General features: G+C 41.1%; 1 protein-coding gene across 2 annotated transcripts in view; it reads left to right on the plus strand.

Annotated features, from left to right (window-relative positions):
• LOC119651153 overlaps positions 1 to 26449 on the plus strand; it is a 414598-nt gene that overhangs the window by 109622 nt on the left and 278527 nt on the right. For both annotated transcript variants that reach the window (XM_038054561.1, XM_038054562.1), the window contains exon 3: positions 26072 to 26428. In XM_038054561.1, coding sequence (XP_037910489.1) covers positions 26166 to 26428 — 263 coding nt within the window. In that variant the 5' untranslated portion in view covers positions 26072 to 26165. The remainder of the gene's footprint in view (positions 1 to 26071; positions 26429 to 26449) is intronic.

Here is a 26449-nt window from a genome sequence, read left to right on the forward strand (position 1 = left end):
AGCGAAGAGTTGGGACCCAACACCGTGGCTCAGTGAATTCTTCAATCGGGTCATTCAGGAAGGTAGAACACCATCTGACTGGCAAGAAAGTACCGCAGTTCCAATATAGAAAAAGAAAGGTAGTCCAGCAGAATATTCAAATTACCCTCCAATCCGGTTACTTTCCCATACCATGAAGATTTTTGAACGCATTCTTGACAACCGTATTCGTAACGTTGAAATAACCTTGAATCCAGCCCGATTTGTCAATAACTGCGAAACTATTGACGCAATACAAGCTGCGCGGTTACTTATGGAGAAACACCGTGGGAAGCATCGCCCTCTTTACACTGCATTTCTGAAACTCATCCGGTAAGCTTTACGACAATACTTAGTACCAGACTCATGGGTGTGAGTGTAATTGATGGTTTATGTACCTATTAACCCCTATAGTCACACATGCTTCGTTATTTAGAGGATTGCTCGGTACTCCAGAGGCTTCTTTCGTCCTGGTTCCATTCTCGCGTAGACGTCATAACACTAGTTGCAGGGTATCTTATGCTTTCTCAAAAGACGTCCCCTACTAAGGTGGTAGGTGATAGCAGAAGGGAATCAATAATATAATAATAATCGTTGGTGCAACAATCCTTTTTGGATCAAGGCCTTGAAGTGTGTTAGAGCACTTCCTTCAAGATCGTAACGGTACTTACAGCACACTATAGGAGGGAATGTGGTTAGCATTGCGCTCCCTCGATATTATTATCCTGATTTGACTCAGGTACTCATTCACAGCTTAGTCGGCTGGTATCCGATATCAATGGCAACATTTTATAATTAATTGATGATAACTGAAAGAATTCAATTTGAAACTCGTGGCTACCTTTTTTGTAAGGATTTGAATGTAATGGATTCGCTTGCATGGCGTAGAACCAATCTCAAAGTTGATAAGAAACTGAAAACTTTGTAAGAGTAATTAATGTCCGCACGGAGGTTTCAGCTTTCACTTACATAATTGATTGTATTCGATTTTATGACATAATATATAGTCCATAGTCCACAGGATGCGCTCCAATTCGCACTAACAATTTTCTCGAAGGAAAAAGCTGTTAAAATGCATGAAACTCAAGACTGGGGTGTCCTGCAGCTTTAGGCAAATTCACTGCTCAATTATTCTGATGCTGTAAAATTGCTCTTGCCCTCTGTTTGCTGGATTAGAGGGGACTTTTCCAAAGTCGGAAGATTGGCATTTTAGAAAAAAGTTGGCATTATTTCCATTACATTATTATATAAAGTTTGAGATGAAAATAGTCGAGTTCCACTTCCACTTTATGCAAATTTTATCGAAGGATTAACTACAGACCGCACAACGTTTCAAATTCCGTAAGAACTATTGCATGGAAATGAAAATACCATTTCCTTCAAATCTCATAGTTACCAGGCAATTTACCTCCTTTCAATTTGCTGCTGTCATCATATCCGGTGCAAGCGTGAACGAAACAGCTCAACTAGCGGCAATATCGAAACAAACTGCCGCGCATAAACAAAGCCAAGGCATTCCCACCACTCTAGGGCGAAGGACACTTTTGTGGAAATGATTACTTCGCCTAAATCTAGCAAAAGGGGCTATCTCGACTACTCGCACAGTGTTTTTATGAGCAAGTGGATGTCAAAAGGACCTGCAATTCGGGTGATTAATAATAGTAATCACCTTCGCACGCTAATTTCTAATTAGGTGGTTGCGGCGTGCAGGGCAGGGATGGCAGTTGGTGGGGGGGCCGCGACACCAGAAAGGTGCTTCGATGACAAATTGTTGGCTCACTTGGCGGTGCCCTCTATTCGCCTTTTCATGCTTTCACAACATGAAAGAAAACTACTCGTCTGTTGCTATTGTGGCTACAGTAGTGGTTTGGATAAGCCACAAGGAGCGCCAGGACGTCTGAGGGCGGAAAGAGCCCTATTCCATAGAGTATTTCGCTGGGGAGGTTGGGGATGATGGTTTGATGAATGGACGGATAGAATGTAAATTCCTATTCCATTGATTTGCTTTTTTCCGGGAGCTAAACGCGCGATATCCTATTGATTGAGGCAACAGTTCATAAGCGATTAGTTTATTTTATTTCGTGACCAGGTTGGTTTTCTGGAAGTTGGAATACGAAAATCGCTTTGATGGTGTAATGATATCATTATGACACGACTTGGAGGCTTTTCGAACTTTGGAATTGATTGTTTGATTGCTTTAACGATGGCTAATTGCAAGCGATTCGGCTGTTTTTCAATAGGGAAAAAGTGGTAGCATTTTTACAGAAAATTGGTCGAGAGAATCGTTGAAAGATCCTGGTGGGATTCAATATCTTGACTTCGTTCATTCGTGTGTTATTCTGTTTCCTAAATTCTGGATGCAGGCGTATCTCGCATCAAGGCTTTCCTATACTAACTTCCAACGGATTAGGTGTACAGAAACTATGAAATTTTATATCCTTTAAGCAAACAAAAAATCAATTTCCTTTGCTTTTCAACCCACTCGCACGGAACACCTTCGTATAGTCTTCTCTTTGTATATTTTCGACGTCTTCTGGCAAATTCCCCGGGCTCTATGCAGGATTGGTGAAATTCTCGCATTTTCTCTACACGCGTATCTTCAATCTTTTTCCGCCTGCCGTAAAAAAGTTTGCCAAGTGGTGATAAGTGGTCTCGAGATGAAGCTATTTGCCTGGTAATGGTATTTAGCGGATCAGAAAATTATTGTTACGCGATTGTTGGTGGATGGATACGAACCCAACAGCTGATAAAGGAGATATAAACTTTTGGATTGAGATGATGGAAGGTTGGGAAATATGAAGACGGGGACAGCTGCATTTATAATTCTTCAAATTTAATTTTTCACATACCAAATACCTCTTCCTTCGAAACATATTGTCTGTGCCCTTCATTTACCAAAGGTAAGTTACACAGGCAAAGACATGTTGGTCGTTAAATATTTAAACAGCTCTACAGGATGGCGAATTCCAAAATATAGCAATTACTGAAAATCCCAAGGATGGCAGAAACGTTGGGCAAAATTTGACTGAAAGTCGTTTTCGATTCCACCTACACACTCGTATCTTGTAGTTCAGTGATTAAGAAGGTCTCCTCATAACGACATGCCCGGAAAAGTTCAAATGTGTAAAGTACATAGTCCGTTCAGCGGGCGTAAGTAGGAGGATTTTCGTTAAAGGTTTCTCGTTGCCTCCAACGATACGTTTCGCTCGAATGATAAATCGTCAAAATTTTCCGATCCATAAATATTTGAGTGGGTGTTAAAGTCAAACTAAGACAAAAATCTTTCTGATTCCTTTAATAAGATTTCGGAGATATAGACCGGATAGGATTTTGATGTGCTTTTAGGGACTTTTAGCTAACTGAAAAGCAAATTTGAAAAGATTTGCCAGTTCGTCCTTGATCATGATGGAGGCATATGTAAATGGTTGAATACATTTTTGAGCTGTAACGGAAAATGAAATTAAATCTGATTAGATCTAATGATATGGATATGAGCGCTCCATAAAAGGTTAGAATAAATATTTTTGATTTATGCTTCGAGTGTCTTTTGAGGGTAATAATCAAATCTTCGGAGAACAGACGCCCACACGCGTTTCAATATATTATACGAGCGGATTGGTTGATTTATTCAAATTTGTTTACTTTTCGTTGAGAGGATTTGCAGAGGCAAATGGAGGTGGAGCAATATATCACCTTAAATTTCAAATTAACCACAATATTATAGACAAGATGGCATATGCCAGCGACGGATTACCTAACACATCAATAAGCCATGGTTGGGCAAAATCATAATCATGTGATCATGATTATGAATTTCATGATTGCACGTTTGCAATCAGAGTCAGACTTCGATGACTATAACCATGTAATCATAATCATGTAATCACATAATCGTGTAACCGTAATCCTGTGTTTTCATTCGCGATTGATGACATTTTTACGACATTTTTTTGACTTCAACCTAAGATGTGTTTGGAGAAACTATATTAAAGATAATGCTTGGAGATGGTGATGGTTGTTTGAAGGAAACGATATTTCCCATTAGTCTGAGGAATTAGAATATCTAATCAAATATGAGTCATTTGTAAACTCACGAATAAGTACTGATGACGATTCGGTCTTTGTTTCTGCAGAAGCTGGTCTGTCTACAATAGTCTTGCAACTTAATATAATAAATTATGATTGAAACTTCACTATTCACAACGTCAGTAGGACGGGGCGGCACTCGCTTCATGTGAAGGGACACATGGACCAGATGTTCTCACACATTTCATAACAATCGGCTCAGCTGTTTCTAAGTAACTCGGGTGTGACAGACAGACGCACAGACAGACGGGCAGACTGAAAACCAAATTTGTAATGTCTTACAAAAAAATTACTACTTTCAAAGTCAAATAACGCAAAACCAACAACATTTAGTGGAAATTGACCTAAAGCTCTTTTAAGTGCTTGAGAAAACCATTAAAAGTGGGCACGATAGAAATCAGTGGGATAAATAATAACGGAGCTACATTATGTAGTTATACAGCGCTCCTAGTCCCCGGGTTGAATGTCAATCTATCTTTCCACTAATAATAGGGTTGGTAACCAAATACTCGCTTTTGTATCTATGGGATTCTATACCCTGTACTTTTTAGACAGGAGGAATGGCGAATACTGAACCTGTTCTACGCAATGCTGCTGGTGCTGGTTACCGTGGCGTTTAGACTTCAAACCGCCCCGTGATTAGTAGTTTCGACCTCGTGCTGTCCATTGCGAAATTCGGATCCAATCATCAAGTCAAACGACTTCCAGTAGTTATTCGTATCGATCTCGAAATTGGTGATGAATTTTATAACTTACTGTCAAATGTCCTAATCAATGAGTAATCTGCGGGACCACAAATTTATTACACTTTCTTCCCTTACCCTCCGAAATGCTATGGTAAAGTTCAGTCTTTGAAACTGAAGTTATTCCTCCCTCCTCCTCTCATAACCAGGCTTGGTACCGGCTACGGCGGTTATTATTATCTGTATTGAAACTATTAGAAATATAATGCGTCCAGGAACTTTAGCTGTTCGGTCAGTTGCTAATATAATTGCTGGTGATCTTCTGCTGGCCCTTTTAGGAAATTCTGGTCTTTCTGTGTCTATAATTCTGGTAATCCTTCTTTTATGATAATTGGACAAACTGGCCTTTTAGCTTTTGAATCTATTTGCCGTTTAAAGAACTTTGTATTCTAGAGAAGTATCATCGATTCCATTTAGCCGACTATAGCCCCTGACAAAATATCATTTAAGAGACTTTAATCAAACTTTTTGTAGAGTTATTGGCGAAGTTCGTACATTTTGAAGTACTGCAGCATCGGGAACTTTGATTCAACTATGTAGTCGGTGGACTGCGAATCGTCGTCAACAATCATTATACATAATTCTTAAAATTGTACGAAGTTGGAGTGACAGAACCGATGAAGTTGCTGTGAACAAATTGCAACGGACTCGTTACCATTTGCCTTTGCTGATTGTTACGAGGAGGAAAGGAAAGGCAGTCTTTCCTCACTTTCCCTAAAGTTTCTGGATATCTTCGGAGTTCAAGTTTTCGCTTGACTCCTTTCGCTCGGATTCCCAATGATTGCCTTTCTCAGATTTATTTCATATAATTCAGAGTTCTTTCGCATTGCAACATGTTCAGCAAAAATGTTTTTCACTGCAATCAGATTTTCTTTATCACTATCCGAACTTAAAAGTAGAAATTTTATTTTCCAATCCTAGTCCTCACATGTCCATATCTATTAAATACGAGTAAATAAAGATAAAATTAAAGATACACGAATATGGAAAATATTTTTAGATCCCCCATAGTACTGACTTACCAGTTGAACTATGCGACTATGCATTACCGCCAAGACTTCTGAAGAGTTTACTTATAACACCAATTTTGTTCCTGGATCCATTTACTAGATTATGTAAACAAACAAAACAAACAAAGCGAACATAAAGTGATTGGAATTGGGAACTTCATTTCCTTGTTGCAGTTAATATTTTTCTAAATCCTAGATATTTGCCAATTCCGGCAACATGTTTGTTATTCCATCCTTTCTTCCACACCAATGAATTTGAAGTCTGTTACATTGCTTCGTAATATAACGTTCGCCTTGCTTTGTGAAGTGTGCAGATATGAGTCATTTGCAGCCCTTCTTTAGTAAAATCCGTTCTATCAGACGACAGACAATTCACCTAATGTGAACTTCTGGCGGTCAATAGCTTCTGCTTTGCCTCTCCTGGTATTCGTGTTATAGCTATTGTATGATTATAACACAGGCTCAGAACCGATTTCTATTTATATTTCTGCCGCCAGAATTGTTTGCGTAGTGTACCAAAGAACTAAGTTTAGGACCCGTAATAGAAGAAGTCGCAGATTTCGTATCGGGCGACCTATTTTTGGTAGTATCCCCAACAACGTTTACCGTATGATAGATGCAAGGTATTTTAAGGATGAACGGGTGAAAATTCGTCAACGCAAATATGGAATACTCTTCTCGTTTTCGCTGCTTAAGTTTGAACACTACTTTGCTTTTATGCTCAGAAAGCTATAAGACAATGTTTTCAGCTCAGAACTTATTCCACCAGACACCCTCATTCGCAACGGTTGCGATTTCATCATTGTGACGAGATGTTGTGACAATCCTGACATTCTTTGCGAATGCAACGATAACAGTATGTTTAGACGCTTGCAACCTCAATATCATTATGTTCGACAACAGAAAAATGTTGGCAGCTCCCTTTGTAATACTTGTCGTTACTGCAACGTTAGCTCCGTCTTCTGGCAATTTTTCTGGCACTGTGTAGTATTTGCTTTTCATCAGAGGAGAGGGGAGGGGAGGGGAGGAGGGGGAGAGGATAAACTATATTCACTGGACAATGTGGGTCTGTAACTGGCTTAGTAAGATCATTATTCAACAAAAAAGTTCAGTCTTTCGTTATTGCTGACTCGTTCGTTAATTGTGATTTCTGCTGTGATGAAGAAACTAAAATATTTGTGGTGCGCATCAAGGAACAGAGAGAAGGTTGGTTTCCTCGCTGGATCCTCTTATAACATCCTCCAAATCATGGTGGCCTAGTGTGCTGAGTTTAGAACACTCCTCCTGCTCTTCATCGATTTTGACAACGTTTCCGGAAGCGTGAACAGGAATGCTCTACGCAGGAGGGGTATTCCAGTGAAGCTAATCGTCGGAGCAACATATGATGGCGGAAAATGTCACATACTGCATTGAGATAAAATCTCAGAGGAAAAGGAAGGAAGCAGTTGAACTGAAGATGAATTCCAACACATTCAACGTCCGGCGCGTCATGGTATTCTTCCCATACCGATATCTGCTCAAAATAAAGTTAATAATATTCCACTATTTCAATTTGAAAATTTACTAGAAACCCCGCCTAAGCTCATTGGAGATCCAACACTTCGATCCTTCACGTTTCATTATACCAAACGACTCTTGAGTTTTAATTGTATCTGCTGCAGTAACCAATTCGCCTAGTGCTGTCGGAATGCAGTCGCTTGTTGTCACCGTTGTGACCGTTTTCTGATACCTCTCTGGGACTGATAATGGGTTTTCGACACACAGACAGACAGAAGGATGGACGGATATGATATGAATCAATTTTAATAAGGTTTTTAAAAGTGGTTTTTATATCCGCTATTTTATCCGTTTGTGATTGGTGAACTTCGAAACTGTTCAACCGATCGTCATGAAAATTGGTGTATATATGTACTTTCCCATGAAAAAGTTGTTGTTGAGAGAGGTCAAATTTTACACCGTTCACACGATGGCAATGAATATGAATATCACATATGTGGTTTTTAATGGCAAATATTTTGATCCACGTTGTTCTAACTTACGCCTAGTTCCTGAAAAATATTTAGGTGTTGTTCACATTTTCTTAAATTGCCCCTCTATAACGTTACAATGGATCAACTTATCCAACTCTCAACCAGTCGTCATGGAAAATAATGACTATGATTGGTGAGACATTAAATTTTCACAATTATTGAAAATTCCACCCATAAAAATCAGACACTGGAAGATCATGCAGGCATACAGGGCTGCTGAAATATCTGAAGAACGAGACTCACGACTGGAAATAGAATGAATTAGCCTCTATTTCAATAACTGCTGACATATGATAAAGACCCACGCCGAAAATATGACCGCCTCAGAGCTTCTACTTCAACAACTGCTAAAACATCTTGAGAGCGAAATGCATGATTTGACAAGATGCGAGTTTGAGCTTCCATTTCAAAAGTGTCCGAAACATCTCAACAGTATGAACTACAAATCCTCGAGCAAACGCGTCGACTTAGAGAGCTGCGTCCGAAAGGCACGACACACGACGTGAAGCTGAACGCTCACGGCAGGCTCGAATGAGATCGAGAATCGGTCCCAATAAAGCAGTATTCAATTGCAATGAAGACTACCATTACAAAATGCATTGAAATGTCCTCATTGATCTAATGGCGCTTTGAAGTTTCAGTAAGGAATGCCTGGTATGTGTCGTTTCACTAGCAAGGTCAATTTATCACCACTGACTGACCGCGGGATCCACTTCTAACTCATATTGCTGGAGCTACTCAGGAATCCAAACACCCTTTACGTCATATTCAGAAATATGCACGCTTTCAAATGGCTTTGTTTGCCATGCTGAGATGGCACAACGGTACTGGCTTATGCTGATCGCATGAGAGGCTTATCTAGTACCGCTGCTACCCGAACAACCACGTTGAAACTCCCACAAAGGGGCCAACGGGAAATAATCGGGCCAGGCGCACATCCACCAAGAATTCTTCTGGAGAATATGCTAGAGAGGGCATCCCAGTTTCGACGCTACCAAATAACTTCCGGTAATCCTCGCGCAAGAGTCACTTCAGATGATTTCCATTGCAGACTCGGGTGTGATCGCCTTCCACAAATATGTGGAGATGAAGTGCAAGGGCAAGTGTGTCATCTGAATTTTAAGGTTTTGTGTGAAACACAACTATGTCCACTATGTTTTGTAATAATTTCGGACAGGTAATCGGTTAGGGAGCGCTTGCCTTTCAGTGATGAAATTACAGACCTGTAGGCGCCACCCCATGGATCAGAATCAGCTTCAGTACACATCCGCTTGAAATGTTCGGATTTGCTCTTCGTGATAGCTACTTGCAATTTCTTCGCTACTTCGCTACTTGTATTGCATGTGTAGCTCAACGAATTCAGATTGATTTCTTCTGCGCTGGGAGCAGCTCTCCTAGCTCTGCGGCAATTTTTCCGATATTCCTCATTTTCTGAATTCCACCAGAAATTGAGATTTCGTCTTCGGAAAGCGCTACGCCGTGGCATAGAGGCATCGCATGCTCGCTGTAATTTTTGCGCGACCTTTAAAGCTTTTTCTTGTGCGCTTCCAGATAATAATGTGTCATCTAGAAGTACCTCCTTGAACATTTCTTCATCGAATTTGTTAGTTACCCAGCTCATCGTTATTCTTTTTGGTGGCTTCATATAATTCCTACACGAGGTTTGGAAGACAATAGCCTGATGATCGCTGTGTGTGTACTCTTCGCTGACATGCCACTACAAGTCTGTGATAAAGGTGTCACTGACGAAAGTGAGGTCTACTACCGATTGTAATTCTCCCCTCCGGTATGTGTTGGCTCCCTCAGAGTTCGCAAGTACGACATTTAAACGTTTTTCTGCTTCCCCATTCTTCTGCCCATGAGTTGAAATCGCCGGCAATCAAAGGATAGTTTCTCAAGCAACAAAGTGAATTCGTCCAGCGTGAGGCTCGGTGTTGCGTAACAACTATAGATGTATATACTTCCTATCTTGGCACGTGTAAATCCGTTCTCTGGATGTTTTTTCACATCTTCTATAGAACGTCTTCCGCAGGTCCATATCGCGGCTTTGCTGTTTTTATCGGCTACCCATACTCCGCTATGAAGATTTTCATATTGTTCGCATACAATAGCAATGTCCACATTATTTTCGAACACGCTCTGGGAGAGCAGGTCTTGGGCCGCTCGACAGCGATTCAGATTTAGTTGCATAAACTTCATTTGCACTTATTTATGAACGCCTTTCTGAAGACTGGGCATTTACTGCTTCCTGCAATATGGGCGCTGTCATTATTTTTCGTTTCGACACAGAACACGCATTTGGGCTTTCCGCCGGAATCCTTCATAAAATGGCCTTGCTCTCCGCACTTGCGGCACAGACTAGATCTGTCTTGTGAGCTGATGCAGGCTTTCGCAATGTGGCCGAACTGTCAGCATTTAAAACATTGATGCACTTGACTTTGCTTTCGTATCCGGCAAACCACCCATCCAATACGAACTTTAACTGCTGCTATTGCCTTTTTTGCTGCTTCGACAGGAAGACTTATCGACGCTAACTGTGTATCCCCGTACGCCTTCCTAAGTCGGAGCACGTTGGCCTCGCTCACTGACTGTAGTCCAAATTGAGATTGCAAGGCTTCACAGATCTCGGACTTCGTGGCGACTTCATCCAAGCCCTTACATTCTATCACCACTGAATCTCTGCTCACTTTGATGGCCGCAGCCTCGCCTAGTGACACTTCGATTTTTTTCCATAGATTTTCGCCTACATCTTCACCGGCTTTAAGCTCCAGCAACAGATTACCTTTCTGCGTACGTCTGATACGCGTAACATTACCACTCAGTTCAGTCGGGGAGGTATCTGTTTTTACTTTACGCAAAATTTCCGCGTACGTCAGCTCGCTGGTTTTTGTTATGATTAGCGCGTCCGGTCTGGCTCTCCGTTTCTTACTTTCTACTTTATTCCAGGTAGATTCTTCGGCGCGGTTAGTGGCCTTTTCCGGGTGGGCCGATAAGCTTCCGCCTCCTATCTTCCTAGGTTGCGCCGGCATTGGTTTCTCCTTCCTGCGTTTCGCTGTCCGTTGGGGGGATTATACCTCTTCGTTAGGATCTCTTTGTCGTTTATTGCGTTTTGCTGAGATGTCCCTTTCACCTTGGATACCTTCTTTGTCAAAGAGCCTTTTGGGAAGACATGTTTTCAGCATAGTTTGTGTTCCTACGGTAACCATCACTTTCCGTTGGCTGTCCGGCAGTATACCTCCTTCGCGTGCTTTTACGTCCTCTTTAGCCTTAAAGTACGTCGCCCTCATATAACGCACTTGTTCTTTGACGGTGGTGGACGTTATTTTGCTGACCAACGTAATCCATCAGATTTTGGATCATTGATCCCAGCTGTGTGAACGCGTCAGCCTCATTTAAAGAATTGACTCCACCGTTGCTGCTCCTTTGATCCGACATATGTTTCTCACTCGATTTCGCTGGAGACGATCGCACTAATTTAGCGCTCCCTCTAAAAGGATCACTAAGGCTAAAAATCATCAAGCTGACTCCCCCCTTGTCGTTTTGCTAGTGGGAAGCCCCCCGAAATTCTCGGCTTCGTCCACTATTTGCAGTGAAATAATTTAAACACAAATTTCCAGTTGATTCCAACACGTTCTTGCTTTGGCTGTAGATTGAACTGAGGGCTTTCCCACCCGCAAATGGTTCTAAACTGGGGTTTGTTTATTAACATTTAATGTTTCAAGAAGAAAAGGATTCTCCCGCACTGCAACCCGGGATTGAACCTCGATCCTGAAAAACAGGGGCCAGACGAGCTACCTCTAAGCTGCGCACTACTTGGAAACAAGAACTCTGCGTAGTCTAGACCACGTAATTATTAATAATAATCGTTGGCGCAACAATCCATTGGATCGAAGTCTTGAAGTGTGTTAGAGCACTTCATTCAAGACCGTAACGGCACACCACAGTACACTGTGGAAGGCAAAGTGGTCAGCATTGCGCTCGGCCGAGGTTATTACCCTGATCTGACTCAGGTACTCATTCACAGCTGAGTCGACTGGTTTCCGAGATCCAGTCACGATAACCAATTCCTCTGCCCCTAGCAAGATTTGAACCGCGACCTTTCGCTATGACAGCCAAGCGCTCTAACCACTTGAGCCATCCGGACTCTACGTAATTATTACACTCTCGAATTAAATTCAATGAAGTCTGTCTGTCTGTCACACCCGATTTATTCGGAAACGGCTAGACTGATTGTCATGAAAATTGGTGAGAGTGTGTAATCTGGTGTTCCCTTTACATTCAGTAAGTGGCACCATTTTGTGTTAAGTTTAAGGGGGGCTCCCCATACATGTGAATGGAGGATGCCAATTTTTTTTCACAGAATGTAGCCATGTGGGGTATCAAATGGAAGGGGTCTCTCTCTACTTTTCGAAACTCGTTTAATATTTGATATTGGGTGAAACATAGCGGAGTGACGGCGCAAAACATGACCCCCAAAAAGTGTAACAGGTCTCGTTCTCAGAACCTATCCAACTCAAAAATATGAAAAAAATGTAACGAAGAACATAATGCACAATTTGGTCAAGTTTGAAGAAAATCCAACTATTATTAAAAAAGTAACAGGGGGTAAAACTTCACCACTTTTTTCTGAATTTCTTGCACTCTACAATCATCAATTCGTCAATACCGCATTGAAATGAGTTCTTATGAATTGGGTCGCAAAGAATTATTTTGTTTTAGTTTTTTAGTCATTTGTATATGAATATCAATTACTCCAACCAGACATGTGTGTATGTAGGTATATAGTATATGCGTGCTAATGAACTTTGCGGATAGTGCCTTACTCAGTATTCGGAAATAGGCAGTTCAATGTTTAGAGTTAGTGTAATATCTATGGCTGTAATATGTACGTATGTCTCGTAGTTTGGAAAAATATGAAGGAATATGTTTGATTTGTAGCTATGTACGGATAGAAAAATGTGCGTTAAAATTTCTTACATAAGATGAACACAAAACCTTTATACCCGAAGCGCGAGTTTCCGGTATTCCGACTTGTCCAGTTTTTACAAATATACCTAATCAGAAGAACGTCCGTCGAGTTCAGAAGAAGTTCAGAAAAGCACAATACTTTTTGTATCTCAAGTCTCTAGGTTCCGATTTCTGATTTGCCTAATTCCACACAATAGCCCCTATTACAGTGCCGCTGGTTTTTTGGATTTGAACCCATTCCCTCTTATTATTGAAGTTTCCTTTTCATCAGATGTTTGATTGATGATGTTGTAAAACAATAATAACAAATACCCTAGGCTACTTTTGGTGTTCTTTTGACCATCGAAATAATTCAAATTAATTACATTGATTATTCAAAGTCCTTTGTACGCTAAGGCGATTGAGTAAAACTTTCCGTAAGTGTTACTTCGTTTACAAATCTCCAACGTGCTACCGAGCTTTAAGGGGGCTGAAGACGATATCTACGGAGCCCTAAATATTACGAAGCTATTGCAAGCGTGCAGCAAACACTGGACTTATTCCACTTTCTTATCAAATTTCGCAAATCACAATTAGCTCCACCCAGAATACAGATATAACGAGAGTTGTCAAGTAGGCATATAACCTGCCTCTCATGCTTAGTTCCATTTAATGCCGTAACGTAAACAGCCAAGTATAATGCCGGCCTATCACGCGTTAAAGATTTACATAAGAGTAAGCTTTCCTTAGCTGAAATCTAATGTTGAAAGAATTTCTCCAGTAAAACTATTGTTTCGCACGCGATTTTATCGGTGGTTTGTTGCTTTTTAGCGGTAAATATTAATTGCTTTATGCCCAAAATATTGAAGGTGAAGTCGACTGTTAAGATCACGAAGTGTTTTTCGTTGAAGGGGTAAATATTTAGGTTTGGTTTGGTTGTTTCCAAGCTAATTCAACATACATAGCATGAAAAGGGTGATGATTTCGAGTTAGAGAGTAAAATGTTGAAATTACCCATCCTTTGTCCTTACCGACTTCCTCTTGGATACTCCGTGATGTTGTGTTGCTTACGCGAAAACGAAGACCAAAAAATTGAAATATTTTCAATTTGTTTTCAACTTCGAGGCGTTTTTATACATTCTTTAAATTATTTAACGTTTCTTTCGAGTGCGGGACGGCCTTAGCATTTTAAAAAGAGTGCAAGTATTTGAAAGTGTGGCTTTGACCATGAAAAGTTTTGCAACCTTTCTCAGTAGTACATGAGTTTTGGGGAATATTGAACGAAACTGAATCGATATTAATTACACTTGATTTTAGTAAGCAGTAACAATTCGATATCATTGATCTATTGATCATAAATCGTGATATGTATTGCGAAGATTCAGGGAGTGACAGGATGCTCAACTACCAATCCAAGGTGACATCTGCCAACTATGTACATTCATGGTTGATTATAGTTGACTTGGATTTTTCGTTGAACATACCCTTCCAAGGGGCCACTCCAAATGGCGTTCGACGTGGGGTGTTGAATGATAAGTTTTAAACATATGGCGAAAGATAGATCCAAACTGTGTCCAAGATGCGAAGTGGAAAACCATTTGGCGAAGGACTGCGCTAAGAATTTTCACTTTCCTCTATGTGTAGAAATCAAAAAACGCGACTGCAACCGTATAACGGGTAGTACCATACATAAGTAGGAGTCATCCCTTTGAATTTAAACCACTACCAAGCCGTCCAGGACCTGCTGGCACAGAAAGTGTATGAAAACGAAATCGATGTTGCTACTGTCAGAGAACGATGCAAATTATCTACGTCAAGACCTTTGGGAAACAGATATAAGTGGAAAGGCTGCGGCGTGGACTCGGCGGTAATCGAGTTAATATCCATGACCTTTAAATCTACAGCTGTTATGCTGCTCCAAGTGTATCAGAGTATTACAACATGCTAGGTAAACTTGCAAGATATGTCAAACATTAGAACCCCACAATTATTGAACGCTTGGGCAATGGAGTGGGGAAGCCGTGAAACAAATGAAAGGGGAAGGATTCTACTCGAGATGTTCTCCTGCCAAAATGTCACCCTGGGCAATGTCGAAAAGATAAACTCTTTTGGCGTGTAGAAGTAGGCTCAAGCATCTACATCTAAGCGAAGACTAAACGCATAACGGCCACCAGGCGCTATATATTATCATTGAACAACAAATTCTCACCGTCCCGAAAAGTAAAAAATATTGCTAGGCAGATTCTGATCCATGGGGAGGCACCTACAAGTCAGCTATGTCGGCAACAAAACGCAAAATGTGCCCTTCTATTATGTGCCTTAGACTTTTGTGGGAGATAGTTTCGACATTGTTTCTGCAACATTCGAAAATTACCTTCCCAACGAAACCAATGGGCGCCGAAGACATGGCTCCAGTAATGTCAGACGAAGTTCAGGACGCAGTGAAAATGGTCCAGGATACCGCGCCCCCGATATTGCTCGAATACCCAACAAGTTACTGAAACTGGCAATTAGAATGGCGGCAAGATTATTCGCGCCGTCACTCGCAGGCTGCCTAAAAGGAGGGTAATTCCTCGGAGTGTGGAAAATACAAAAGTTTGTATTGATCTTGAAGCCAGGTGGCCGATAGGTGCACCAACATAAACATATCTGTATCTGTGGCGGTTATTTGTCAGATAGATAATTTGAATTCCGGCTTGGATGTTGTAATGATATGAGTGGAAATATGAGATCAGGTCGATCATCCTGAGTGGCCGATAACGACCTAGAGGGCAGAGCTATCCCAAAAATCTAAACAAATTGGCTAAATTGACCGTGAAGGTCCGCCCACAAAGATTGAAGCTCCAACAAAGTGCTCGGTCGACACGTTCTTGCACGCCTTTGTGCTGGCCAGGCTCGGGAATGTGGGGGGGGGTCCTTTGAGCGCTTTGATCCCTCACGCTTCACTACTACAAAACAACGTGTCTATTCCGATGCGTGGGTCCGCACCGGATTCTAAAATAGACGTTAATTAGGATTTCGCGACGGCCTATCGAATGATAAACAGAACGCGAACTAAATTGGAAAATAGAAAGGAAAAGAAAAAAAAAAAACGGCTCGACCGCGCGCGTGGAGCCGTAAGTCTCCGGACCCGAGTGCCGCGATCAAGGAGGGGAAGATCCACGACGGATCACCGTCTCAATTATTGTCTCTTCCGCCTCAGATCTTGTATGAGGCGCGGCCTCTGAGGTTCCCACCCTTCCTCGACATCCTCAGGCCAGCTATTCATTTTGAGGATGTCCCTTTATAGAAACTCCGCGGGAGAAAGGAGGATACGAAAGGGAGGAAGTCCTCAAACTACGATTAGACTATTCACGCATAATTGTTCATTGTTCCAGCAAACTTCATAGCATTAATTATAACAAAAAAAAAATAAAAATAAAACTAAAAAATAAAATAATAAAAAAAAGAAAATAAAAACAATGACTCACCCAGGTCGTCACTCCGAGTTCGGATTGATGCTGGTTTACTTTGTTCAAAGTTACTAACTCTCTATTTTGAAGTAATTGCTTAAATACAAGAATTATAAATTAATGATCAATTTCTTCTGTATTAAATAAAACCAAGTCACTTCTCTCTTGGATGTAAAACGATTATAATATATATGCATATATTAATAACACCAAGTGCAATTTATGCAGGTAGCAGCTTTCGCCGTTGCGCATGCTTTGTGGTCTTTGATGTTACCAGTGATAATATACACGAAGCATTGAATGCATAAAAATCTGATCGCTATTCATGTCACAGGACATCATCAATATCTATATTAATTGTTACCCTCTCTAAACATAGCTATGAACATTCTCAATTCAATATAAGAACTACTTAAAGCCGTAATTTCACTCTTGTGCAATGTGCTTGTTTAATTTTAGATTTACTCTAATTCACATTTCAAATATTTCCGGTTAGAGCATTAACGAAAAAGCAAAATTCACGTAAATATTATATCCACCAGTTCTCCTCCTCCACTCCAATGTAATTTCAAATTAAGTATAAATCTATGTTCTTTTTCACTTATTTTCTCCTTTCTTTTTGAGTTTTTTGTTCTCCTCAGTGTTTTGTATCCCCACGTTTCTTAGCCAAAACAAAGTACTCCCCTTTTCTTCTGCAAAACTTCACTTCCTTTGTCTGTCGCCGGGCTCCTCCACTCCCTAACAACCAGTCCTCTTGCGCACTCCTTCAACCTCCTCCAGCCAACAACCTGCTTTCTTTTTTCCTCGCGCACCGCTTCAGATCCCGCTACATAGCCTTTCTCACTCGCTAGGCAATGCTGCGGCAACATGCGCCTGCGGATGCGGCAAATCATTCGTCTCTTGTCAAGATCAATTCGCCTCAATGCATTCAATAATGTGCAATCTGCGGCGAACATTAGGGCAATTGCACACTATTAAATGCATTGTTTAAGCAAATTAATTAAGAAAGAGCCGAATGAGATTCCGCTCCCGTCGCGCAGCCGCGGTCACTACAATGTTACCAAAGTGGTGTTTGACCTAGCCAGGAAAGCCTTCAATGAAGGAAAATTGCTGGTGACTCTCATCAAGAACATCAAGAACGCGTTAAATTCTGCCAGATGGAACCGTTCCATTCAAGCGCTCATCGCGGCACAAACGGCAAACTATATAAGCGGAAGACCCTTTACGATTCGGACAAAGAGCCGAAGACGTACGATATCACGGCAGGAGGTCGGCTGGGGTCTTTTCCGGGTCCCCTGCCATAGAACTTATTATATGATGGCGTTCTACGGCTCCTAGTAGCTAAGCAAACCGTGGTCATCCAATGACTCTGACGAAGTACAGACCTTAGGGAACGTGACTACACGGAAGTGTCAAGCATTCACTTAACGACTTCGGGTTGAACCTTACTGAATACAAGACGGAATTGGCGCTGTTTACAAGGCGGCGGAAACAATAAACTGTTGAAATTTACTCATGTGCACATGTTGATGTCTCTCAGCAATCGCTGAAATACCTGGGAGTAGCATTCAACTCCAAGCTGAGCTTTAAATTCCACTTAAAGCTTACTGGCCAGAAAGTGGGGATCATCAGCTCAATGCTAGCAAGGGTGCTTTCAAATATAGGCAACCCGAAGTTCAATCAGCGGTTACTTTTATCCCGTTTCATTAACTTTGTTCTTTTATAGGCGGCTCCAGTGTGGTTATCGACGATAAAAATCGTAGGAAATCACGGATAGCTTCAAAATGCTTATCGGCTAAGTGCTCTCTAAGCATGCTGCGCCTATCGGACAACATCTTATGAGGCAGCATGTGTGATTGTGTGGACGAGCCCAGTTGACATTTTAGCTGATGAGTCAAGCCACTTGTACGAGAAGCGGGAAGGAAGCCTTAACAAGCAAAGGGAACGAATGAAGTAATTGGCTACATGGTAAACATCATGGGGTCAGGCGAAGAATGCCCCGTGAAACATAGTATGTGCACTACACGAAACCACCGTGAGATGACCTGCGATCTGAGTCAGTTCTTAATCGGATACAGTGGGTACAGAAAGTACCTCTATAGGTTCCATTTCGATGAATCGCCTGATTGTCCTATGTGTGAAAGTGCAGCCGAAAATGCAGGACACGTTTTCTTCACCTGACCAAGATTAGAAAGCTCAAGGAAAAACCTGGGGACAAAGCTAAATACCGGTTTAACGGTAGAAAATCTATGTAGTGACCTCCATAGTGTAATCAAGCACAGCATGAGAGGCGGTAGTTGCCATAGTGAAATGGATCCATCAGCAGCTAAAAGGAGCAGAGGCGCAAAGGAGGCATAGAAGGGTAGCTAGTGCAATTAACAACACGCAAAGCGGTAGCAGCTGATTAGGGCGAACAGTTAAGAACTGAACAACTCCACTAAGTAATATCAGAACGAAGGTACCGTTCGGAGAGTGTCGTGCAGAAAATATGGGAGGTTTTAGTCGACGAGAGTCCGAGATGTGTACCCTAGATTCCAGATGCGTATCCATTACTGATTTTGCCCAACCAAAAAAAAGACAGGCAGACAGATATTGAATCGATTCTAATAGGGTTTCGTTTCACACAAAGCCTGACAAAGGGCTGGGGAGAAGTAGGTTCTTCGTAAATGGAACTTTCATAGGTCACTCGAATATGAATTATTCAGTAAATTCGGCCGCAATTGATAAGTTTCAGCTGCTATAAATTTGTTTGTCAATAGTCGGATTTCCATGAAACTTGACCGTATATTCCCCTATGCTGCTGCAAAATTTAGTACTCCTCCGGTGAAGTTAAGTGGGTGTTTTCAACCAATTTCGAAAAGTTTGTAATATAATATTATTGAGTTTATTTTAGCAGATATCGGAATGGGACATATTTTGGGGCCTAAGTTTCATAAAAACGCGAGTCCTGTCTCACTTTAAGTGTGCATATTTTGCCTCCTTACTCCGGCATTTTACTATTTATGTCAGTTTAGGAAAGTACTAATCCAAACGTTTCATTTCGGGATCAAACAAATTTTTACATCTCCCCTTTGCTTGTCTGGGAGCCCCCTTTAAACTCCACGTAAATTTAGGTTACTCACCGTATAGGTGGGATTACATAGTTCCGATATGTCCATCAAATTTCATTTGAATCGGTTTAACAATTTTGAAAAAAGTGTGTGTGCCAGATAGACAGACAGTGAATCGATTTTAATAAGATTTTGTTTTACACAAAACGTTAATAAAAGGCACTAATGGACAAGCCGACTGATAGAATATTACTAAAAAATATTCTAAATGATTGTGAACAAAAATACGAAGTATAGAAAATAACGTACCGTTATTCTACGTTTCAAATGTGATCAGAACTATTCCTGTAAATGAGTAGTTGAAATGCTGTGAGGCAAATTTATGTACAACAATTCTTTTCATCATTTTTCTTTTACAAATCATGCCTATACCCCTTACTCTAATGCGAGCAGACGTTTCCCTACATTGCACTCAAATTAGCATCATTCTTCTTTATTCCCCACGAATGCCAGTTCTGCATTGTCTAGTTACTTCTTTATAACAGCTATTTTTTCAGATGAGTAGAAAGCAAGTTCCACGAGATGGTCTGTATTTGACTTTTTCGGCAATATGAACGATAAAAACGACTTTATACATGATGTTCTACAACAGTCTTTTAATCACAGAACCTTAAGGAACAATAACAGCGATAACGCATTCCTTGAGTCCGTTGGATATAGGATTCTTCTTCCTCTCACATAATAGCTGATAAATGTGTTAGAGTGCTTCATCCAAGACGGTGCGTTAGAAGACTAATGTATACTGTAGGAGCATAGTCAGCATTAAGCTATCCCGTGATTATTACCCTCATTTGACTCAGGTACTCATTCACAGCTTAGACGATATCCAGTCACAATAACAAACCCCTTTGCCACCAGTGAAATTTGAACCGCGACCTTCTGCTATGGCAGCCTCCAACCACTAAGCTACCGGACACATGTACTACATGTTGCCACGATTGAAATGGTAATTGCTTGAGAGTAAATCCTACTCTTTTGCTTGGTAACCGCTTACTTGAGTCCAGTTGAATCACGTCGGCAAAACCCTAACACCTTCTAAAAGAGCTCCATACATTCCTCGCGGAACTATCGTTCTGATGCTATTTTATGGGGCTGACCCAGTCTCAGACTGCTATTCCTAATGTGTACTTAGTTTGTGTATTTCGGCTTGCTTCAGTAACACGCTTAAGTGTTAAGCGGCACTCTTATTTTATTTTAAGAGTTCTACATATGTTTTCAAGCTTTCCGCAAATAAAGGAGATATCGTCCGTATTTTGTTTGACACGCTCACACGTGGGAAAGTTTGTAGGCTGGTCAAAGTTGAATTGGTAGAGACTGGTAGTGGTGGATACCCACCGCATCCACTCCGAAATTGTGTTGAGCTGTAGTTCGCCCTACCCTATTTTCACTTATATTGAGGATATGATCCTGGGTCTACCACAGGCACTCAGTACTTTTGCTTTCGCTTCTTTGCTACAGACCATACAATCGATAGCCTTTACTGGCCAGGATATCTACTGGAGATATTCTTGTATCAACACCCGTTGTCCGATAGAATATAGTTCAGTTATTTCTTTTCGTCGAAGCTCTTTTCTGAGATCGTCCACTATTTTAACTATGTTGATCAAGACTTCAGCAGTCCAAACTGTCGATCTAATAAGCACACCCCTGCCTACAATGTTTGTTGCTTGGAAGTGTCAGACGCCCGATTTATACGTTGCGCAATCTACCAGACTTGATTTGCATCATTTTCGATTCAATCTGTATTCTGTAACAAAAGTTCCAAATACCTGCTCTTAACTAACGATTCCGATGATCAGTCTTCGCAGTTGCTGTCCTTCTCAAGTCACTTTCTCCATTTCTGTGGGTCTGATTTTCACTCATCCACCAGACAATCTCTTTCGCCAACGAGGTTAGTCAAATCGCGGATCCAGCTTAACTCTTTGCCTTGGAAGATGTGTCCAATGTCGGCAGTACAATGTCCAGCTCTGCGAAGGTTTGGTGTTGATCACTCGACCCACACGTTGAAATCACGGGCAATAATTTTAGGACTGTGGTATTTAGTGTCAAACACCAAGCTGTGTAGCATCTTCTTACATTGCATTAATGTAGCACTAGGAGAGGTGTGCAGCATGCAACCATCTTTCCCTTCGCACAACATGCGCTGTGGATCTCCGGTACACTCTTTGATGAGATGGCGCTCTGCTCCACACTTTCTGCACCTTCTCAAACTACAGTGCTGGCTAGTGCATGCTGCTGCAAAGTAACCGAAATCGAAGCATCTGAAGCGTCTCTTGAGAGATACTGGCTCCCTAAGTGGGTATAGGAGCCAACCTGTTTTTACCTTGTCCTTCTGTTCCGCTAAGGTTAAATTATTCCCTTGGTGCAGCACAGATATTCTCTCGTGATGTAATCCGCCTAGATCAATGGATTCGATTATTGTATTTTATTTTCAAGCTTTCACTTCTGCTTGCTCACCACCTGATCGTGAAAATTATCCGCTGACTTCTCGCTAGATTTATTTAGCTCCAACATCAGATTCCCTTATGTCGCTTGCCAGATACGACGCACACTGCCGCCCAAGTCTGCCAGTTCTGGGTCGGCTTTTACTTTCCGAAGGACATCGGCGTAAGACATATCACCTTTCTTGAAAATAATGTTTCTTTCCGGACCGATCTTCTTTCTCCCCTCTTGACGCTTCTCCCACCTTTGTCTAATGCTCAAGTTGACCAACTACAGATTATTCACCCCTTGTCAATGTTGAGGCTGTAATCGAGGAATTACCAATTCACCCTTCTTCGGTGAAAAGGCTTTTTTATTCTTGGCTGCTTGCGGGGCACCAACGGATTCATTAATTCAGCCCCTACTTCGTTTCCCCGCGTCCGCACTTATCCTATGTTGAAAACTTGTCACCTGAGTTTCACATATGATATGTGAACTTAATGCCTCGTATCAGACCCCTGATATTTTGGTGGATATTTCGGCGTTCCCCTTTGCTGCCTTCCACGTTCGTCTTTTACAACAGGAACATTAATGTCGATCCGGGGACTATTCGTATTCCTTTCCGAATTCCGCTACCCTTGGCTTCGAGCTCTTTCGAAAAGAATCCGGCGTGAACCGCATTTAAATTTCATTATTACCATCTCTCTAGATGTCAAAGTAGCCAAGTTTTCCACTACTTAGGCACTGCGGTTGCTGGATACTTCCTTTGTGTAAATACTAAAATTGTGTTTTTTTCTTTTTGAATTTATTGAGAGCCCTTGTCTGAGGGACCAGCTTTCAATCAAATCAAATTAAAATCATCTGCGCGTTGTCTACTTCTGCCCATGTTTCCGGGACTTTGAGAAACTACCAGCGCCATCATGTCATCCACATATACTTGCGCAAGTACTGGTTCGAAAAATGAGGACTATCTTAACATTCAGCCAAGAGATAAAAAAAAGAGGGCAAAGCAGACCCTGTCTGAAATGGAGCGATGGCGTAGGTCAGGACTTCAGACAGCTTTTAGGGATATCGAATTGATGGACCTCGGCGTAAAACCGGAATGTCTGGAGTTCCTTATTAAGGCTGGCCGAGACCGGATATCGGTTGTTGCCCCGTTGATGATGAAAACGTAAACACGTAATCCAAAACATGATATGCTAGAAAATATTTCTTTCTTCTCAAGTGACACTCGAGGGGCTCTATACACTCCTTTAGCATCACTGGTTAAATGCCATTAAAACTAGGTGCCTTAAAGTAGTCAAACAATACTATAGTAGTTATCGCTTCTTCACCCGTAACCACCAGCACTCGTAGTGTTCCATTTTCTCTTGCAGCATTTTTTGTTGAAAGATTTGAAGAAATCGCTATCTCCAGCAAAATTCAACCACCTATTCTCTTGTCCCATTAGTACTCAACACGTAATATACACATATAATATGAGAGAATATTTACTATCGGGTGATATTGACATTGAAAATCTTAAACTTACAATGAAGTGATAACTTTCAGCTATTATAACTTTGTTAGTAATAGTGTGATTTCTACCAAACTTGGTAGGATCAAGCTTTATGTTATAGCCTACATTGTTGCGTGGCGCTAGGATCAACTTAGGAGCAGGGGGGAGGGGGAAGGGTGGGGTTCTGCAGCCAATTATCAAAAGTTATAGTAATATACTATTATTAACCTCGTTTGAAGGGATATCGGTATGGAAGGTATTTCGGGGCCTAGCCACCACATAGTGGCAGCCTCTTGAATTTTTTCAGATTTTTCGGTTAAGTAGCCTTTGCAAACAAATGCCAAAACTAGGACCAGCTTCGGAAAGTACTAACCGAGACCTTTCATTTGATACCCCACATGACTATATTTGGTTAAAAGAAATTTACACCCCCGTTTTGCGTGTATGGGTACCTCCCCTTACACTCGACGTAACATTTTTGAAGTACAAGCTGTCAATTACTTCACTTCGCCTTGGTCCTGGGACACACCCTACGTTCTCAGTCATTAGACTAGCTGAAGTGATGAAATCAAATAGCTTCTATTATCAAAAATTACAAGAGAACACAGAGAATCATAGAGTAGGTACACAAAGGCAACTAGCACGTTTCTCTTTTTACCGTTAACATGGTCCTAACTACAGGATTGCTTCAGAAGGGTTCCTTTGAACAAATTTGATACCGGAACCCACGCTATCTCACTACGACAAGGTGGTGTACGAGGTCATTTTTCCGCAACATACAAAATAACAGAAAAATTATCGAATCTTAAATCTGTAAACCGACTACGGGCCTCACTAATTTTTGCGACTTAAGAATTAACAGCCTTTGATTTTACATTTTAAGGAAGATAAGCTATACTGGACAGGAACCGGGTTTCTGGAGACGCCCGACTATATAATGTATTGTAGCGGCGATCGACTGAATAGGGGAGAAGTTGATTTTCCAGTTGTTAGCCAAAAAGGAAATCGGAGCAAATCGGAGAAATCAGCAAGTTGGAAATAACGCCAACTGAAGACGATGGACAAATGTTGTCACCCTCAAGCATGGGAAAACCAGTCCGTGCGATTCATAGACTTAAGGGAGTCATCCCGTGTGAGGGCCTGCTGTTAAGACGATGAAAGACAGTTGCTTGAAATGACAATATCCAACCTCGGGCAAACCCGGAAAGTCTGGAAGTTCCAAATTAAGGCAAAACTAGACCGGGCACCGAATTTTGCACCATTGATAGTGGTGATGAACAAATTTTCAAAGCTGCACATGCAATTGAAAGTGTGATAAAGCTAATCTGCACTTATTGTGCACAACTTTGCACCTTCGCTCCCTCATCAAATGTGGAAACTTTCCAGAGTGTGCCCCTATCGAAAAAATTTCTCACTACTGAAGGAAATATTATATATTCCATCTCAGTAAGGTTTTTTGATCGTGGCAATGGGTATACATTTGAATGGAACTTCTATTTGCAATTTTCTTTGCACCAAATATAGTCATGTGGGATATTCGATGAAAGGTGTCCATTAGTACCATTCAATGCTAGCTAGGAAGGCCGAGTTCTGGAAAATAGTCAGGCCGAGTTCTGGAAAATAGTCATTTCTTTCACTGACCTATTCTCGCTCACTCACCCTCTCTCACCTCTCCTAGGCTCCAAAATACCCTCCATATCGATATCTGATCAAATAAATTTAATAATAGTACATTACTAAATTTTTTAGTAATTGACTGTAGAACCTTCCTTAAATTTATCCTAGAATCATAGAATATAGTTTATAATATAAAGCATGATCCTAGAATGTTTGGTGGAAATCGCCCTATTACTAACAATATAATTTGCCGCTTAGTGTAAATTCTAAGACAGAACGTCAGCATCACGCTAAAGAGAATATTCGTACATAATATATGGATACACATTGTGCGCTACGTACAAATGGAACAAATGTTCACTCAATTATTTTTTTATAAGAAATACACAAAATCTTTCATACCTGAAGCGTCCGGCTTCCGGTTTCGCGACTTGTTTCAATCTACAATCATATACGAACTGGAGAAGAAATTTGGAAACTTTGTCAAGATGTACACATTGCTATTTCCCAGCGGGATAATATCTTGATTTGCAGTCAGAGAAAACAATAAATCATGGAGACGGAAATAACGTTCCGGGAAAGTAGAAGGTTGGAGTTGGTAAATAAGGAAACGACAAAACGAATATCTTACAACCTTAGGGAAATTTCCATATAAGCTTGAACGGTACAGTCAAACATTGATTGTTGGGAAACAAAAAATGAAAATGAAAGTTTCATTCTCGAATTCATTTAAGCAGAAAAAAGGCGTCATGTAGAATTCAGATTGGACAAGGAATTCTTTTTGTTCCTTGAAGCACATAGGGGCTTATATTTTTGTTAAGATTTCATTTATTTTTGAAGATCTCATATAAGTCTCACATGTCGTGAAAACATGTCAACTTGTTATCCTTTCATTTGGGTGTTGGCACGAGTTCCACCATTCAGAAATTATTGAATATTTCGTTACTTTTAAATTTAAAACCAGAGATAGTCGTCAAATGTAATGGCCGCAAACCGTCAATTAAATGTTATCAAAACAATTTACTCCATATTTAATATCCTCCCTTAAGAATAATACAGAAATAAGCACGAAATAAAAAAGTGAAGAATATCCTTTCTGTTGTTATTAATTTTCGGTTTATGTTTTTATTTCACCCCAGTAGCCGTGCGACTGACTGCAGAGAGGACAACGGATAAACATTGAGCTAAAAGGGATTGTGTTTGGCCTTTTTTCGCATCAAAACATTAAGGAGGATGGCGAGTGGACGTAGTGCAAGATTACCACCGACACCGACCCCAAACGTTCGTAATTCGGATGTTGGCCCGGAAACCGGATACACTGCTACGACCGCGACCACCACAACTATTCCCGGCAGTACCATTAATGCTCTCGGCCCGGAACTTGCAGTGGCCACGTCACAAGTTCTGGACAACCTATCGGATAAAGAACGACAAATGATTCTGGAGGTGCTGAACCGGGACGAGGGCGTCCGGCAGAGAGACGCCGCCCGAATAATGTAAGTACCCTTATTGAATTG

The sequence above is a fragment of the Hermetia illucens genome, chromosome 3 (genome assembly GCF_905115235.1).
Source record: "Hermetia illucens chromosome 3, iHerIll2.2.curated.20191125, whole genome shotgun sequence".
Classification (NCBI taxonomy): domain Eukaryota; kingdom Metazoa; phylum Arthropoda; class Insecta; order Diptera; family Stratiomyidae; genus Hermetia; species Hermetia illucens.